Consider the following 18,852-nt stretch of genomic DNA (forward strand, 5'->3'; position numbering starts at 1 on the left):
CCAAAAGGCCAGTGCTTACATTCAGACATAATTTGTATGCTGTGCCTTGGACACGCAGATGAAGGCAGGTGCGCCCATGAGTCCAGCTGGCTCCTGTTTGCACTACCAGCTGCTGCCATACCGGTGCAGTGGAGCCACGTTGAACTGGTGCAGTGGAGCCGTGGCCAGGTAAGGCTTCCAGCGTCGGTTGTGCAAGGGGAGGCTGCTACCCCACTGGGAGGTGCTGCGGTACAAACAGGCACTTCGAGGGGAATGCACTGATGGCATATGGGCACACACAGGAGGTGTGTGGGGCTGGGGTGGTGCATGCACTACTGGGGTGAGTCCTCACTGCAGCAAGGCTGTTCTGGGACACCACCACCATGAGTTAAGAGTGGTCCCAAGGGTGCTGCCACTTGAAAGCTTTGGATGTGTCCTCTCCCATCTTTGCCCTCAGTCCCCTTCACAAGTGATACGCCTACTTATTTAAAGGGGAAGAGAAAAGATTGCAAGTCCTGATACGATGTTTTTGGTTGCCAAGTGAAATGCTGAAAGCATTAAGGGTGTAGAGTGAGGGACGTGGTGAAACAGCTGAGGAATGGCTTTACATGAAGCACGTATTTGTTGTTGTAGCCATACTGCTGACAGCTGATGGTTTGCCATTGGCTCTGGATGTGGAAAAAGTGGTCCTCAATGACAGCAAACAAATAGGGACAAAGCCCTTCCCCTTCCTTACAATCAGATCAAGGCCATGGACTCTTAGTATGATTGCTGTGACTAAGGTCCTGTTTTTTGCAACATGATCCACGTGTACAAATCCCACATGGAGCAGAAGCCAAAACTGCAGCGTTTATTTGACATTTCAGTTGAGGAGAATAAATGTGTTCTGTTCTCATCCTTTTTTTTTTTCTTTTTTTTTTTTCCAGCAAAAACAATTAACTTTGGAACAAGGGCTTTGATTGCTATCTCTCTGACGTCACCTTTACATTGATGTGATTCTATAGGCTGTGGTGGGGTTGATTCACGCTGGTGTGAGCAGGGAACAATCAGGCTCTGTGCTTTTGGGGCAGTGAAGGTGCCTGTGTTCAGTGAAAAGAAAGAAAGTCAGTTACACATCTTAAAGGGTAAATAAGTTAACCGAGAAATTCAGATGGAGCCAAAAGCATTATAAGCAAAGATACTGCAACAGTGTTCCAACTGTACTGCTGGGTTAAAAATACACGTAGCCTAATTAAGTAAAGATTGACTTAGCTATAAATATGTACAGTGATCTTGTTCATTTTCAAGTTTTAATTGACATCCAAAGGTGAGCAATGGAATGTCTTAGTGGAACTTTGGGGATTTCAGTGTGCTGTACCTTACTGCCTTTGTTTGAGATCATGAATGTCAGTTTCCTTTCCCCTTCAAACAATGCTATGCGCCATGAGAATAAATCGACTCTAAGGACCACAATTACAGGTTAACTGGTGTGAAAGCAGCAATGAATGCTCACCCAAATATAGCCACAGTGAAATCCTAGCTCTGTCTGTGTGAAGGGGAGCTGACCTTTGTACATAGGCCAAGGATTTCACCATTCATGACATTTACCAGACACAGATGTATTTTTTTATGCGTAAAGGTAGAATCAAAGCCTTTCAATGTCCTGCTCTTTGTGCTTATTTTGTGCTGTTGTTACTATTATACCCTCAGTTTCCAGAACACGTCAGACTCTCAGAAAGGTAACTAGTTTTGATTGCTGCTGAAGTTTACCAACATTACACTTGAGACGGTGTGGGCTTAATCCTATCAGAGGAGCTTTGATGTACTCAGCACACAGCTGGGAACAGGCCCAGGCAGCCCTACCAGCCAGCAAGGTGAGCCACTGCATCATCGCCATGGGCAAAATGGCTACAGGACAGCAGCCAACAGGTGGCATTTAAGGGAATGTTTTCATCCAAAAAAGAAAGAAATGGGGAGCCAGTGAAACCTAAATCTGGGTAATTTTCTTATGTCTATACTGCAAAACCAGTCCTGATGAGCCCATGTGCAACCTGTTCTGTTCGGTGCCATTTCTATTCGGTCTTTACTAATAACGTGTGCTGTGTCTCACTGAGTGGCCAGGCATATGTCAGAAGGGCTCTGGCTAATAAGTAGGCAACAAAAACTTTTAGAACCAGGCCATGGCAGTTTTGCAATGGCTGCGGCGTTTCCCTAATAAACCCCATCTCACTGCCTCCTTGAGTAAATGACATGCAGCTTCTCCTGCAAGCCACGCGTGTGGTTATGTTAAATGCTGCCCTGCATTTACCGGTGTGCTACTTTCCTGTCCTACTCTCTTGCAAGCCTAATAGGAGCTGTGGCATTCATTTAACCTGGGCGGAACTGTTGGTTGCACTTGTTGTTCCAGAAGGTAATCGCTTTGCTGCGTAAAGGACTTATCCTTTTCATTTGCAGTGCACACAGTAAAGCACCTGCAATTTGAATACAGTCAGCGGTACGGCTGTAGTAATATTGTGCTGTGGATGTGCTCACTGCCGGTGTTCTCCCAGCTGTATTTGCATGGTGAGATGTACAACACAATGATATTTTGCAGGGTGCTGGTCCTGGCTCACTTGTGCCTGCTGGGCTTCCCCATGAGCAGCCAGCAGTGGTGGGGCATGTGAAGGTGAAGGACATGAGATGGGAGCTGCACAGCTGGGAGGAGGGGGCTGGGAGGTGCCAACCCTTCTGGCAGGGCAGGAAGCCATGAGCTGGGAGCGGTGCTGCCTGCTGCTGCAAATGAGCAGGAGAACAAAAAGGGCTGAGAAGGCATCAGAGGGTGAACCCAATGAACTACCAGATGGAGCTACACCAGTGATTAATTCTGTGCAATTACTTGTGCAGAGCTGCACTGGAAATTATTGCAAGATGGATCAAAGCATTAGCAATAGAAAAACAGCATTGCAAAAGTCCAAGCTCCTCCTTCCAGCTGTTATTCACCTTCCACTGAAATTGGTAGAAGTTATAATGAATTAGGGTGCTTGGATTCCTGCCAGCTCACTGAAGTGGGGAACTGAGGAGTAGCCTGTGGATATACCTGCTCTAAAGTAAACTGACTGCACTGAATGGTGTGAGATGACCCAGACTGGAAACAGTCCTTGTGCTTCTCCTTTCCTCAGAACTTCTGCTGCTGACAGCATCGTGCCGTTTCTCTTGGCAAGCAAACGTCTCTAGCTTCTGTTCAGGGAATGTTGGGACTTGCTGCTGCTACACAAACTCCAGTTTTCCTATGGAAATATATACATTTTCAGATTAATGTTTCCGTCGAGTTCAGTCCTGGGTAAACATGGAGTAATGTCAGAATTCATCAGCGAACCTGCACAATCCCCTTGAAAAAATATTGAAGAAAAATTGTTCCCAGCCTAGAATGAACATTGCAGCCAAAGAAAAGATCTATGTAAAAAATAATGTCTCTCTCTTACAGAAATTAATGCTCTAGTCACAGACCTACAGTTTACTTTTCAGTGTCCTGTGGCATGATTTGTCAAGTGCTGGTTAAATGAAGCCAGCTGCTGCAGTCCTTACCAACTAAAGGAACATGCTGCATGTGAACAAGGTGTAGCAGCAAAGTGTTGAGTCCAGGGAATGATTTCTGGCAAGGAGAATAAGCTTTCTGTTTGAGAGGGGTGCAATTATCTCCCTGTTGTTCCTACAGTTCCATCCTAACTTAGCTCTGGCTTCATCTCCAGAGGGACAGTACTGCTTGGAAAATAAAGGCATTTGAGGGTGTGTGGGAGAGAAAAGTAATTAGGTGCCATTTTAATCATTTCAGCAAGTTTGTTGCACTGCAGAACGTATCTGCAGATACTGTTCAGATCCTCTAACTTCATCTTTTGGCTGTAATACTCTCCCAAGCGTGGTGGTTTTTTACCACAGAGGCAACCACGTCAGAAGCAGTTGCGCTGCATCATTTAACAGGCAGTAATTACCTGCAGGAATCGCAGGAATCTCGATCTGCTGCATCAGACCTCACTTCTGTGACCATTAATGCTGAAAGGACTCTCAGAGGTGTCATGGAAAATGCACTTTGCTTCAGGCTGCAGTGACAGTGCCAATAGCGTGAGGTGCTGAAGCTCTGAAAGAAAGAGCAGCCAGATGTTTGTCCTGTAGAACCTTCTCTGGAAAACTTTCTGTAAAAAAAAAACAACAACACATGGCTTATTCCTGTAGCTATGGGAACAAGGCTTATGTGACAGCACCGTGTCACGCTGCCCCAGGTAGGGACATTTAAAATCCCAAGCTCTTGTAACTGTTCCTACAGAGAATGAGGCTGCCACGGAAACTCACACTTCTAAGCACCAGAGGCTGCCTGAGAGCCTCAGTGACTGCACAGACACTGCAGCACGTGCTCTCACCTGTGCAGACACTGGAGATAATCAGATGTGAGATACAACCTGATAACAAACCAGGTTTTGCTTGTGCTTGTGCTCCCAGAGGCAAGTGTTGGCTGGGGCTCGGCAGTTCAAGATCCCTTAGTGTTTCTAAGGTAATCCTGCTTTTGTGTGATGTGTAACACGGCCGTGCAGTTTTCTAGACACTTTATGTTTGGTTTCTCAGCTCAGAAGCCCATTTTTGTTCTGTCATTGTTCTCAAAGAACTTTCAAGTATGCGTAAGCAGATTCTCACAGCTGAATCCCCCTAATGCCATATTTTCAGTGCGTATTCACACAGCATGCATCGTTTGGTTGCTGACTAAGAGGAAAGGGATGAGTCCAGGCCATTTTTAGCCACTGTAGCCAAACACAGTCCACTTCTTTCTTTGAGCTGTTCATCCTCATTTTGTTTTTAGTATTATTCACAAACTATTGTGTGATTCAATCTTTCCAGCCAGTCTCATTTTTCTGTCTGTGGTGTCTTTTGTTGTTTTCCTGTTTGTTTTAGTTCTGTTAAATGTCTGTGTGGTCAAAAAGGGAAAGAGCCTTTCTTTGTCTGGACGCAAAGCATGGATCTCAAACAGATCCCTTCCTCGGTGGGTCCAGAAATTATCTGAGTCAACAGCAGAAGCTGACCCTGAAATCTCCTACACAGGCATACATTAGGAGCATGCATATCACAGCCGCCCTACTCTTGTCATATCCCTTAGGATTACATTCTCCTTGTGATAAGAGGTTTTCAGGCTGGCACCTGCATTTCCAGTTGGCCTGAATGCTGAATAAATGGGAAACTGTGCTTCATATTTGGCCCATTAGTTAAGAAAACACAGCGGGGAAAGTGCATGGAGGAAGTGCTTTCTTAGGAGTGGGGCCTGTTTGTGTGGTGATTTGTTACAATAAAATAAAATAATAATATTTTTTAAAAAAGGCCAAGAGAGATTAAGACTTTAAAAATGATTAAAAATTAAAACCTTTGTGACGCATAACAGCGTTAAGAGCTACGGTTGTGTTAAAGCAGTAGGAAGATGGATTTGATTTTGATTGCAAAGCCAATATTAGTACAGGCTACAAACCCATTGGCAGTGCTGTACAGCTGGAGGATGTGGGCTTTCCTTCAGGTGGCCATCAGCAGCGGCAGGATCTGACAGGTGGCTGAATCACGCCCCGGGTAGCGATGCTCACACGTACTTTATTCACAGCACTTATTGCTCAGCCCAATTCCTGCTTTTCTAATTCTGGATTGCCACATTTGCAATGATGCTGCATCCGGTTCGATTGGCTGCACGGTGCACGTGATGCTGGCTGCGGGGATGATCGCCGCGTGGGGCGGGTCGGGGTTCGCCGCGCGGCCGGGCGAGGTGCTGCCCCCCGCTGTGTCGGGCGGGCTGTGATGGTTGTGACCCGCGGGGCGGGGGGACGGCAGCGCCCGGCGGGGCGGAGGAGGAGGAGGAGGAGGGCGGCGGGCGGAGGCGGGGCGGGGGCCGCGGCCATGGGGCTCGGCCCGCGGGCGGCAGCGGGGCAGGGCGTGCGGGGATCGTGCAGGCTCCTGCCGCCGTTCGCTCGCTGAGGGTCCGGGGGCGGCCGGGATCCGCGAGGTGGCGGTGCCCGGTTCTGCGCCGTGACTCACAGCGCGCGGCCGAGGGGGGAAGCGGCTGCGTTTGCGGGCGCCCTCCCCGCGGTTATAAATAGTCCTCCCGGCGCCGTGTCAGGGGAGGACACCCGGCGGGAGGCGGGCCCGGCTCGGCCCAGCCCAGAGCGGCGCTGCGAGCTCCGGGCCCGGCTGCCGGCGGGGCCCCACGCACCCCCCGGTGCGCCCGGACCGTCCGCTGCTCTCGCACAAAGCGGCGCTGCCGCTGCTCCGCTCTCCAGGAACGGCACCGACGTGCGGGCTCGTCTCGGAGCTCCGAGGAAGCGGGGAAGATGAAGTCAGAACGAGGTAAGTGGTTTGTCGTGATGTAACGTTGTGTGTTTGTCTGTGGAAATAGGAGCGACTCGCTGCTTTGTTTCGGTGTCGCCGCTCGGCGTGTTCGTCTCCTCCCGCCCCGTTCGGGGGATGGGACGCAGCCCGACGCTCCGTTCGGCTCCGCCGGACCCGGGCTGAGGGGCTGCCTGGCCCGGCAGTGCCCCGTGGAGGGGCTGCAGAAGCCATAGAGAGCTCCTGTCTCGGGGTGGTGCAGTGCGGTCCGCTCGTCGGACACAGCCGCAGCGCTGATCGGCAGCCGGACAAGGTAAAGCGAGTGGCTGGCAGCGCCTGCACGGGCATGCAGCGGGCGAAGGGTCCCCCCCAAACGCCCTGAGAACGACCGGCACTGGGATCGGGGTGGTTGGTCTGGGTCTGGCAGCTGCCCGAGCTCCGTTTCCGAAGCAGATGCAGCATCACGAGCGCACTGAAGTGCTGTTTGTTCCGCGGTCGCTCGCTCGCTGACCTTGCCTCGCTCGCTGACATCTGGTCGGACAGAAAAATAGCCTGCCGTCTGCCTGCGTGTTTATGGCAATTCGGCTCCTTGCGGTGCTGCAACAGCTGCTGGTGCCCCTAGAGTTAGAAATAGGGCATGGCTGCTATTTTGGACTGCACCAGCGCTGCTATTGATTCCTGTTAAGTAAAGCGAGATCACTAAAAACAATGAATATTTGTGAGTGCTCGCCGCGTCATCGTGAGCGTTAATTAACATAAAGCCTCGTGTAATTTTGATGATTCTATTGTTCGCCTGGTGGGTTTTGTTTTAGAATTACTTCTGTGTTCTGAGAAACAATACAGCTCAGATATCTGTCTCTTAAATGCTAATGCTTACGTGACGCACCTGACTTAATCAGGTTTGTTAATGACACGTTTGCTAATAGAGACACTGTACGAGTGACCACTGTCAGGTGGATTTGATGTATGTATAAGCTGTAATAATTATATGCTGTGACAAGAGCACGTGTATGGTACAGAACTGATCTTCAATGCATTGCGTACATTACTGTGATTTAAATAGTGAGGGCGTTGAAAGAGGCTTTTCTCTCTGCTTTTGTTTCCTAATTGCCTTCACGTGACTGGCTGCAGCAAAGCAGGCTCTGCTCAGGATCTCGTTGGGTTTTAAATCAAACGCTGAAGTCTGCAAACTCTCTTTTGTCAAGATGGGAAAAACTTCAAAATCAGATAAAATCCCAGCTAGAAAATGCTCTGCTCCAGCAATCCAGAACCTCTGGGTGACCTTTGTTCTGTCCTTTGACTTCTTTATTTTTAAGGCGGAAAATGTTAAAGCGATGAAAACAATTTTAGTTGCTGTATGGTGCCTTTTTAAACCAATCTGGTGTAGAGGGAAGCAAAATTATAAAGGCAGCAAGTCGCTGTGGTTTGTTTTTCCTTCCCCTTGGAAGCTTCCTGCAAGCACTGGGTCCTCCAGCTCTCCCAGTAACTGCCTGCAGCTGGGCTGTGCTGCTGCCATAGGGCCATGCCCTGCACAAAGGGCTGTGGCAGTGCCACATGCAGCTCATGGAGCCACAGAATCATGCAAGTGTTCACACGTGCTGCGTTCTGCATAGCAGCTGCACTGCAGGATACAGGCAGTCAAGTGTGCAGTCACCTGCTTCCACTCGTGGTGAATTAATAGCAGAGGGCAGAAGGAGGCAGAGCGATCCTCCTGCGGTGTGTGCCTTCCTGTGAGCCTTGGAGGCCCTGCAAGGACTGCAGCCCCATGTGCCCAGGGACAAGGAAAGAAGCTGACCCGAAAAGATTTGATGGTGCTTGGGTTGTTTTTTTGTTTGTTTGCATGGTTAGTTGTATCAGAATCCACTTGGAGCCGAGATGTGTGGTTCCTGTGATTAGAATTATGCTTAAAACTATAGTTAGTGAGATTGCAATTTGCAGACCTGTTGTGAGGAGGTACTGTGTGGCCTTTGCTATTGTGCTGCCCATAAGAGCCTCATTATCACCAGTGGAGATGGGTGGTACAGGGAGGGAAGGGGGAACTTGACACTGTGGCCACATCTTTAGCAGTGGGAAAATGTTATAGAATATTTCCATTCACAGAGATGGGAGGCATGAGCAGGAATGAAAGAAAAAGGGTCATTTTTGTGAAGTAAAGGAATCTGGTCCAAAGGTAAACTTATCTTTCATAAGGAAACCATGAAAGCTACTGTGATAAACATGTGGTATTTGAGAGCAATGTATAGAAAAAGGGGCTGTGAGGAGCTGTAAGGCAGCTCAGGGAGCAGTGCTGTGGTGTTGGCTCTGAGAGCACAAGGAGTGCGGGCTGCTTCTCTGACCATGGAGGCTCAGGGCATGGCAGGACATGCTGCAGGGCAGCTGGGGCAGTGGCTGCTCTGAGTGCAGTCATGGAAACACCTCCATTCCAATACTGCTGGCTGCTCGGCCTTACCTTTTCTACAGTCATTCTTAAAGTGAAGTATTATGCATCGTAAAATACAGTGGTGACTTTGCTTTAGCTGAGGCTCCACTGCCAATGTGAAGGGTTCATTTTTTTGCCGTGTTTTTAGAGTGATGTTGGAATTTTTTGTCTTTCTGCAGTAACAACGTATCAGCTTACCGGGCTTTGATCCATGATATCATCACGGTTTGGGTTGTGCAGCACAGCTGCCGAGTCAGCTGCTTTGCGTTGCATGTTTGGATCTCTGTTTCCTTTCTTAAGAACAAAGCTGTGCTCTTACTTCTATTGAACTTCGGTCTAATGACTTCAGATCGCTTCGCCTGTTTATTGAGCTTGGAGGACAGAACCAGAATTCACAGCAGAGTGCTCGCAGACTCTTCCAGTTCAGCTTTGTTCATAAACTGTATAAACACAGCGTTTCACCATTGGAGTTAATGAAAACATTGCCTAATGTCAGGGTGATAGCACACTGCCAAACTCGGATGGCTTGTTTTGTACTCCGAGTACACTTGGTGCACAACTGGAAAAAATCTTGTGGTTTAGATGAATCTACAGCGCAGCAGTATTTGACTGTGGGAATGTCACACAACATCAACAAGTCGTTGCTGTGGATGGAGTAACTCTGAGCTGCTGCTCCCCCACCACCCCCAGCCCTGCAGGAACGATCAGTTACAGGAGGTCAGGCTTGTTTGTCTTTCAGTTCTTCAGTGGCAGGTTTTAATCACCTTATTCAAGTCTTTTCTTACTTATTATTTTCCTTTGTTTCTTCCTCTGCAACATTTTCTTTGTGTAGAAGCTGTTCTATTTTTCACTTACAAACTGAACAAAATGCTGTTGGCTCATACTTTCTGAAGCATCGCTTCCCTCCTTGAGACTGTTTTGATTGAGGGAGATGGCATTCTCCATTCAAGAAAGGAGCAGTCAGTCTGCACTGTTGCCTTTTCTCCTTCCTTTTTTGCAAGTCAAACTCAGCTTTGTGCCTCTGGCTCTGTTTATAGTGATCTGGGCAGACTGTCTTTGCCTTGTGAGGTGAATTGTTATGGGAAGAGCTCGCTCTTTGATTAAACAGTGGTCTGCTGGCTACCTCTTGTTGGAAATGTATCTGATGGAGCTCTGCATTTATCTGTAAGGAATGCTGGAAGAGAACATCAACTGAGAAGTTGATTTGAATGTGCTTCTCAGACTCGAAGGGAGGAGGAAGGCGGGGGCACGTTGTGAGGGCAGTGAGCTGACCTGCGTGGTCAGGGTGGTGGAGCTGGTGGTTAGGTCAGGAGGTCAGGTCAGGTCATCAGCCTTAAAGAAGCAGACTTATTTCTACAGGCTGTGTTAACTATGGAATAGGATTTTAGAGCTCTGTATTGCGCTGTGATAGAGACGCTTTAATTTCACAATATCTTCTCTGGTAAATGTCACCAAGCACTTAAATTTTCTCGTGATGAAGCGATGCAGCCAGTAAACAAAGCAATGAACTGGAAATGAGGTACTTCCTGCTCAGAGGAGCTGTCATCCCCAAAGCGTTCCAGCCACGCTCCTGGCTCAGCTGCCGCAGGTGAGTGCAGGTGTGGTGGCACTGAGCTGGCTCACAGCTTCCTGGCCCCTGAGGAAGCTGTGCGGGGCTGTGCTGTGCTCCGGCACGTCCAGAACAACAGCAGAGGCAGGAAGGGGTGGGTATGTGCCTGCTTGTCCCATGGAGGTGACTCTCAAATGAAACAGCTTATTCTTGAAAAGAAAACTAAACTGTTCAGGATAAAACAAATAAACCCTGCTGACAGGTGGTCAGGACGTTACACTCGGGTTCTGCTTGTGAGGCTCAAAGTCCTCTGGCTCTGATCTTCTCGGGGAACAGATTTGTCCTGGTAGTGCACAATATGCAGGCACAGCTGGCGAGGGTTAGAAAACAGGAATATCAGCCTTTTCTTCCTTTTAGTTGAGGGGATAGTCTAGATTCTTTCAATATGACTCTCCTTGTGCCCATGATGTGGAATACGTGCTCTGCTAGTTTTAGAGGAATTCTTGGCTTTCAAGTGCTTAGTTTTTTGTTTTTTTTCTTCAAAAATTAATCTAGGGATACTCATTTGTAGAATTGGAGAACCTTACATTTTGGTGTGAAATACCTGCTTATGTTAAGGTTTACTTTCCTGTTCTGCAAGATACCCCTAGGTGCCAATGGTGAAGCAAGTCCTTGCTGCAGAACTAGCTCGTGCTTTGGAAAGAGTGTGTTCAGTCAGTGTTCAGTCTTGGTAGTTCTTCACTGTGCATCTGTTTCTCAGGGAAAATACACCATGTTTATAGAAGTTGGTCTGTTTTTTTTCTGCTTGGCTGGTTTAGTCCATACTGGCCTCCTTCAGAGAGGCTCCTGTTGATAAACCAGACATTGAGAGACACTAAAGTGTGGGGTTTGTATCAGGTCCATAGTCTTGGGCTGTGCAGCTGACCCTTCTGGTTGTATTCTGTACTGGAAGTAGAGGCTCTGGCCTCCCAGGTGAGCTGCTGGGGCTGAAGCATACCAGGTGGGATGTCAGTTGTTAAGGGTGGTGTTGAAACCATTATGGGACCTGATATCTATGAGCTTCTAAACGTTTTTAAAAGAAAGCTGACATTAATAAATACAAATTCTCATGACAGTTGTGAGTTTGTTGCCAAATGAAATACTGCTTATTAAAATTAGAAATCTTCTGTGAAAATGTAACCGAAGGAACAAGGCAGCTATATGACATTTACTGAAGTAACTTACTGTACTTCACTGTTTACAAAAAGTTCCTTTGTTGTTTTGACAAATGTCTGCCAATAGCAACTGTTACATGGTGGTAAAACAGGCCTGGCCTTCCACTCAGCAACAAGTTTCTGATACTGGTTTAACAGTTACTAGGAGCTCTTTTAGTCAATTAGGTATTAAATCTGTGCTGCAGATTAATTAGAAGACTTTCTCTGTCCTGATACAATACTACAAAGTGTTTGCTTTAAACGTTAAGGGTGTCTCGTGTGCTGTCTTTCAAGGTGATGGTAAATTAAGTCTTTCCAGGTCATTTGTATTTAATACTTAGGCAGAATTAATCCATTATTAAGCTTAACATATCTTAGATATGGATGTACAACTGCATGGTTGCCTTTGAGCCACTGCATACGGAAACTTCATGTGTGAATAGGCAATAAAGCTTGGCCATAAGCCTGGGTGAGAGCAGATGCAGTTGGACTTTGGAAGACTTCATGCTCATTATGCAGTCCTTTTTCTGCTTGTCCCTTGCAGGGTGGGATGGATATAACTACAGGTGCACAGCCGGGTTTTCTTCTGAGGTGTGATAAAAAGGTCCTTTTGAAATAAAGAGAACTTACCTGAAGTAAGGCCACTCTGCTTGCACATGTGACACATCTTCTGTTTCACGTTCTGCACCCTGTGAAGTTGGGGATTTTTTCCCATTACGATTGGTGGAACCAGCAATGGGTAGTAGGCCCGTTTTAGACTGTGAACTTCTGAAGTAGCTGACTGCTTGTGTTAGTGTAACCTGTTACAGGTGCCACATGCACAGGGATTTCTTTTGCTTGCTGATAAGTCTTCAGGATTTCTAGGGCACATTTCATAGTTCCCGATGCTGCAACAAATGAAACTCCTTTCTCAGGCTGCTGTGCAAATGTCATCTTGTCAGTAGCTATAGTGCTGAAGGAAGGGCCGAGAGGTGAAGGGCTGGAGGTGGTATTAGTTTGTACCTGTGGTGTGTCAGTGCTGCTGTGAGAGGTGGTGGGGCAGTGTGCCAGTGTGGTGGCTGCTGGGGTTGGGAAGGAGAGGTGCAGGAAGAGCTGCTGTGGCCAGCATGCTCCTGTTGCAGAGCAGTGAGAGCCCTTCTTTCTCTCCAAGCAGGTATTGTGCTTCTTGGCTCCCTTCCATGGCACTGGCCCAACAACCTTACTGAAACCCTGGTTCAAGCTCCTACTTCCAAGCAGGCCAACAAGTTTGGTAGAAAGCTTTAGCTGCAGATTGGTAGGAGCACAGGTGGTTAAGGGTAACATCTAGGTAAATGTTTGTGGTGAGTAATTGCTGACATAACTTCACGTTAACATGGACCTGTTGGGTTGATTCTCTCCTAGGACTTGTGTGAAGTCACAGGTATCAGTGTGTTTTGCCTGCATGTTAATAATGAGCATTTACAAGACAGCTTCAGGTAGCCATCCTTTTTACTTGCCTGTTCTTATTGCAGCTTTTAGTTAGGCTTTTAATTCTTATCAGGTAGCTTGAATTGGGGACAAGAGGGAGGAGAACAGATGGATCAGGAAGAGAAGGACTTCAGTAAATATTCTGATGATATGGAGTAAAGGAGGGGGAGTTTCCTACTGATAGGAGCTGAATAGGGACAAAAGATCAATATGAACTGAAAATGCAAAGAGATTAGCAACAGCACATACCGCTCAAAAGTCAAGCCTTTTTTTCCCTTGTGTATTTTTTTTTGAAAGATTCTTTAAGCAAATTTCCTATGCAGACTTTCCCACTTCAAGATGCCTTTTAATGAAGCGTGGCTTTGTTTTGCCTTATTTTGAGGGGGAAATTCAGCCTATCCCTTTTGAATCATGTGTTGTTCAAATAGATGAAGGCATTCTGCTTGCTGTGAAGAGGCTGTGAGAACCAGAAAGTATCTGGAGAAGTGGAGTCCTCACCGCCAGCTGTTAGGGAGGAAATGCCTTCAGCACTCTAATGAAGGAAGGTGTGGAAGACCCTTCTTAGTAACTCACAGGAGGTGAATGAATATAACCAAGTTGCCAGCTGAGGAAGCTGAAACAGGACAAATACATTAATAACTCTAGCCAAGTTTTAAACTGGAGGTCAGGTTTGCAAGAGTGTGGGATGCTTAAGTCCATTTACACATGTAAGGCTGAGGAAAGTGAAGGGGAAAAGTTGAAGGCATTCAGAGGACAACTGCAGGAATACACACCTGCTTTATATTGAGTGATGAAGTTCATTAAAATTGGCTGTTTTCCTACTGCCTTTGATCGTTTCCAAAGGATAGTTTTACTGATTGTAAAGAGTTTCTGTGAGAAAAGATGGTGGATCAATTAGGAAAGGTTAAGTGGTGATGCTTGATAGGCACAGTATGCTCTTTCATCCTGTCCTCATTCAGGGGATGTATTATGGCTTTCAGGTCTGTGAATGTTGTAGGATGATTTTTGTAAGCTGGCTCTGCTCATCCTCAGCTAAGCTGCTCCTATGAAATTTTGAGCAGCTTTACAATGTGTTGATATTTTTCCCTTCTAAAATCAGAGTGAAGCAGTTAGTATCTGCTGTCAGCTTCTCTAGGTGGTCTGTAGGCTGGATGTAGTCTTTCTCACCTATTAAAACATCAGGTGAAAAGTTAGATTATAAATTAAGACTAGATGGTGTATGTTACTGAACTCTCACTGTGCGTTGCGAGCATCACGAGCTGAGCTTTGTTCTAAGGAATGGAGTGTCTGGGGCAGAAGGAGGGGGAATGGGGCTATCTGCTTGAGTGCTTGATGCATCCCCCCAACAGCAGCCTTATGCCAGTGCATCTCAGTGCCTCCTTTGAGCAGAGCAGCTGTGGATTTAGTGTCAGGAGGTGCAGTGGCTGAGGAGCTCATCCAGGGGCTGCGTTTGGCTGTGGAAAGGGGACCAACATCCATCCAAAAAGAAAGCAGACTGAAACACTCTGTGCTTTGGGAATTCTGTGGCTGAATGGAAACTGGGGAGGTTGAGTTGTGCAGCACAGGGGCAGTGCTGCGGTGCCTTGGGGCTGGCTGCCTCCACTTGGGCACTGCGGTGAGAAGATTGTGACATTCTGCAGATGAATAATTTAATCCAAGAGGATTGTTTTAAACAAAAGACGGGCTGGTATGAGCGTGCTTTTGTTTTAGCTTTGTCTCTGCAACAGGGCCTGTGTAAACACAAAGTGCCCTGAAGTCCCTTATGCTCAGAGCCACAGGGACTATTCATTTTTGTCTTTCTGGTTGGGATGGGGAGGGCTGGAGCTCCAGCTGAGCTCTGATCCAGCTGTTAATGGGAATCCTCTGAGGGCTGGGTGCTATGTCATGAGGGCCAGCACAATTCTGCCTATGCTAAGTGCCTCGAATTGATACATTGCTGATGTGATGTGATGCGTAGCTGAGCTTCCCAGCCATGTGACATGCAGGGGTTACCTGTTCCTGACGCTTGCATTGAGGTGAGCTTCTTGCTGAGGTCTTTTCCATTTTAGTGAGCATTGCCCTGATTGTGGCAGTGGGAGGGTTAACACACAGGCCCTTTATCTGGCTTATTGCCGATCATCTTGCACTGTAATAGAATGGCAAGGGTATTACTGGTGTGCTAAGCGCAGGCCCTTTCTGATGGTGTAATGTGCAGCTTAGGATAAAGTCCTGCATGTATCTCTGTTTATTACGGTGTGTTTGTGTTTGGCTGTGCAGTCGCTGTCCTGTTACCGCATGCATCTTGTTGGCCTATCCTGCAAGGTGTGGAAAAGCGTAAGAGAAAACAGTATTTGTCTGGCACGCTTCAAGGTGTTCTTTTGGGGAACGGGGATGGTAACTTCTCCATGGGGCTGGCTCAGGGCAGTGTGTCCACATAAAGGGCTGAGAGCTGGCACCAATGGCTCGGCCCGTCCCTGGACCCGCAGCGGAGCAGCCCCGGGTGCGACCTCCGCAGCCGTGCGCGCTCCCGGCGCCGCGTCCGCGCTTTGTGCCTTCATCCTTCCTCCCCCCACCCGCGGCCCGACAGGCGGAGGAGCCGCCCGCTGCCAGGGGGCCGGCACGGCCGGGGCCAATCCGCTCCCGTCGCTGTTGCTATGCGCGCCCCTACTCTGCCCGCCGGCCGCGCGCCCCGCTGCGCGCCCCCGCGGTGGCTGGCGGCCGGTATGGACAGAGCGCCGCGCGGCCCAGGTGTGTACGGAGCGCCGGGGCTCGGCTCTGCGGGCGGGATGCGGGGCTGGTGCGGGGCGGGCGGGCGCCGTGCCCCGGGTTGGCTCCGTGTGCGCCCGCTCCGGCTGCGGAACCGCCTGCGGAAAGTTCACCCCGGCAGCTTTGTGCGGAGCCGGCCGAGGGCTTCGGTCGGACGGAAGGGACGGCCGGGAAGCGGGCGGCTCGGCGGGTCGCCGTCGGTGCTGCGGGAGCGGCGTTTGGAGCGGCTGGTACCGGGCCTGCCCGCGGCTGCGCTCCGCTTACCAGCTGTAACTGCCGCTTCCTTGTTGGGGCACCGAGCCGCCCCCTGCCCGGAGCCCCGCGGCCCGGCTGGGTTCCTGCCCTGCTCTGCCCTGCCACCGAGGTCACGTCCTTTTCTCTCTCCTCCAGCTGGAGGAAACTTGCGGTGTTTTCTTTTCTGCTGGAAACAATGCGTGAGAGCCTTATCGGTCCTTGGTTGTCTGGGGGCGAATGCAGCTGATGCAGATATGTCAGCGGTGGGGGCAACTAAGAACGTATATTTTCAGCTTGCTGTTTACTGGCTTCTTAACTCTATGCTATGGGGAAAGGTAATGAAATAACATATTGAATCCAATGCAAAATCGAGAACGAGCCATTGCTTTTTATTGCAAATGCCTCTGGGGATGCTGGTGCCGCTGGGCTCAGTGGGTGCCTGCATTCCCACCCAGGAGCGAGGGCTGTCCAGCAGCCCCTGAGCTCAGGTGTTCCTCTCCTGGCACAGGGCAGGAGGTTCAGGTGGTGTGTGTGGGAATGTGGTTTTGGATGACCCAGACGTTGCCCTAAGAATTAGTGAGGAGTTTTGGTGAGGACGAGGGGAAATTTCACTGTTGTTGCATAATTTTGCGTTTAAAATGTGCTGATTTAATGTATGCTGGTTTGTACCTCTGTAGGAAATTATCATGTTTTAGGAGAGGGGGAGGGAAACCTGCAGCGTTCTGATAAGCCCTTCCATTTTGGTGCTTTGTGGCCTTTAATTCTTTAGGTTACCAGAAGGCCATTAAAGCTCACTCCATAGCATGACTTATTTGTGTTAGTAGCTGAGCTGTGCTGTGTAACCAGTTCTAAACCTACCAAAACCTTCTCTTTGTGCACTCAGGATTCAGTTGCAGACTCTGGTGTCCATTTTAAACAGAGCCGTCTCCTGCACAGCTGTAATGTTCCTGGTTATCCCCCTAAATAAAGCTTAAAAACAATTTTACAGGCTTGGCTGCTCTCCCAGACATTTTTCAGATGAGAAGTGTATATTGTCTCTTTGTAACTTTTTTACTTTTGCAGGTTACTGTTTAACCACTTAAGGGCAGGCCTTGTAGGTGAAGGTTAATAGCCTTGGAAAAGCTACCTGAGGAGCTTCGTGCTGCTTCATCGTCCGTTTCATCTCTGTCCTTTGCGAGCTCCTTGCCTTTCTGATGAAGAAGCAGTGCCTGCCTTTGGCCTGCTGGCCTTGCTTGTTTCCCTCCGCCCCGTGCTCTGAGTAACCTGGACTGCAAGTGCTGAAAGACACCCCTGAGGCTGAAGGCAGCCCCGCTAGCTAGGGGGAGGATTTGGGGTGGTCAGACGTGTTCTGACAGAGCTCCTCCAGATACATTACCTGCCGCCGAGATGGCAGCGAGCAGCCTGTAACATCAAAGAGAGCTGTGAGATGGAGTGAAAAGGCAGAAAGAGAAGATGAATGCAGAAAGGAACGGCAGTTCTGCAGGTCAGATTTTACATGTTGTGGAAACAGTTTCCTGTGGGTTTCTTGTTTTGTCTTTTTCTGTATTTCAGACAAAAGAATTGGATTCACAATCTAAATTCCTCACCTGAGCACACTTTCTAACAAGCCCTCTTTTTGTTTTATTTTTCCTCTTGTGTGTGGTTTTTTGGTTGCTGTTTTTGTTAAGTCCCCCTGCAGTGAGTTCTGTTCCAGCAGCAGAGCTGTTCAAGCTTTAGGCCAGTAGGTGCAACTTTGCTCTGACTCGATGGTGCTAATAAAGTTCTGAGGGTACCAGCTCCTGCTCAACCCGTGTTCTACGTATCCCATGGTTTGTGTGTTGTCCATTCAAATAAAATTCTTGAATTCTTGAGCGTTTCTATCTCTTTTCCTCATGAACATTCCTTTAAAGCCTTGTTATTAGCAGTGCATTTGCACGGTTTGGTTTGGTTTCTCACTTTCTTGTTTTACAGGTATCATCATCATAGTATCATAGTCTTGTGCGGGTTGGAAGGGACCTTAGAGATCATCAAATTCTGGGGAGGGGAAAAAAACAAAGCAGCTCAGCAGCATCAGTGAGTGCCCCGCGTGTAGACTGAACTGTGCCTAACAATTCTTCCTCAGTGTGCCTGTATTTATCTTGGGCTTAGATGTGCCATCCGTGTTTGGATAGCTTCCTGGACTAGAACCAAATCTGTGGAGCTGACGGGGTTGGATAGTCAGAGCTGCCCTGGGTGTAATTCATGGAGTGCTCCCATGTGAAGCTGAATACCTCTGATGGATATGTTTCTTGAGCATGGGAAAAGAAAAAAACCTTTTTATACACTCTGGACTGTTTGACTGCATGTTCCTCTTTGAAACCAGATGTAAGGAAAGGTCTGTTTTCTTGTTTTGATGCAGTATCACATGATTTTCTAAGTCTTTGCATTATACTGGACCTGTCCTATGCATGTGTAGTGTTATCTACCAAATCTCCCATCTCAGTAGAGTCAGAGGAGGCATCTTAACCATTGCTCTCTGCTGCAGTTCTTGCTGCGGTGAAATTGCCCATGCATGTAGCAGGCTGGTGGTGTGCATGTCATCCAAGTGAAAGACCAGATGGAAAATACTGTGTTGTTATGCAGATGTGTGATTCGGTCTTGTGATGCTCTGCAATGCTCTTTCCGTATTCCCACATAAATACCCCCCTCCTTTTTTTTCCCCCATCACTTTATAATTTCAGGGGTCTGACCTTTACTGGCTGTACCTGTAAGCAGTCAGTGCTTTGCTTTAGGTAATGGATTTGAATGTAGATACTGAGATCAGAGTAAAATATTTCATGTACCAAATGGTGAGCTTGCAAGTATGACAACCAAGGTTTTGTTTTCATAGTGCATAGAAACAGTAGATGAATATATTTCAGATCCTCTTTGGGGATACAAGGCAATATTTCCTTGCTTGTAATGCACTGCTGAGTCTACACTGTTCATAGTCTGCAGTAAATCTTAAAACGTGGTTTCATCTT

At 48.1% G+C, this 18,852-nt stretch overlaps 1 protein-coding gene across 7 annotated transcripts in view; it reads left to right on the plus strand.

The window, feature by feature from the left end:
* Positions 1-5,904: 5,904 nt before the first annotated feature.
* Positions 5,905-18,852, plus strand: part of FAM214A (family with sequence similarity 214 member A) — a 41,410-nt gene continuing 28,462 nt past the window's right edge. For 2 of the 7 annotated variants that reach the window (XM_015872842.1, XM_015872845.1), the window contains exons 1-2: positions 15,554-15,619; positions 16,934-17,354. Coding sequence is in view for 5 of the 7 variants with exons in the window: in XM_015872845.1 (XP_015728331.1) it covers positions 17,324-17,354 (31 nt within the window). In the remaining 2 variants the exon portion in view is untranslated. Of the gene's footprint in view, positions 6,307-11,990; positions 12,186-15,317; positions 15,620-16,933; positions 17,355-18,852 lie in introns of those variants that run through there. The other 5 variants (XM_015872847.2, XM_015872843.2, XM_015872846.2 and 2 more) reach the window with 5 other exon arrangements.

The sequence above is a fragment of the Coturnix japonica genome, chromosome 10, assembly GCF_001577835.2.
Source record: "Coturnix japonica isolate 7356 chromosome 10, Coturnix japonica 2.1, whole genome shotgun sequence".
Taxonomy (NCBI): domain Eukaryota; kingdom Metazoa; phylum Chordata; class Aves; order Galliformes; family Phasianidae; genus Coturnix; species Coturnix japonica.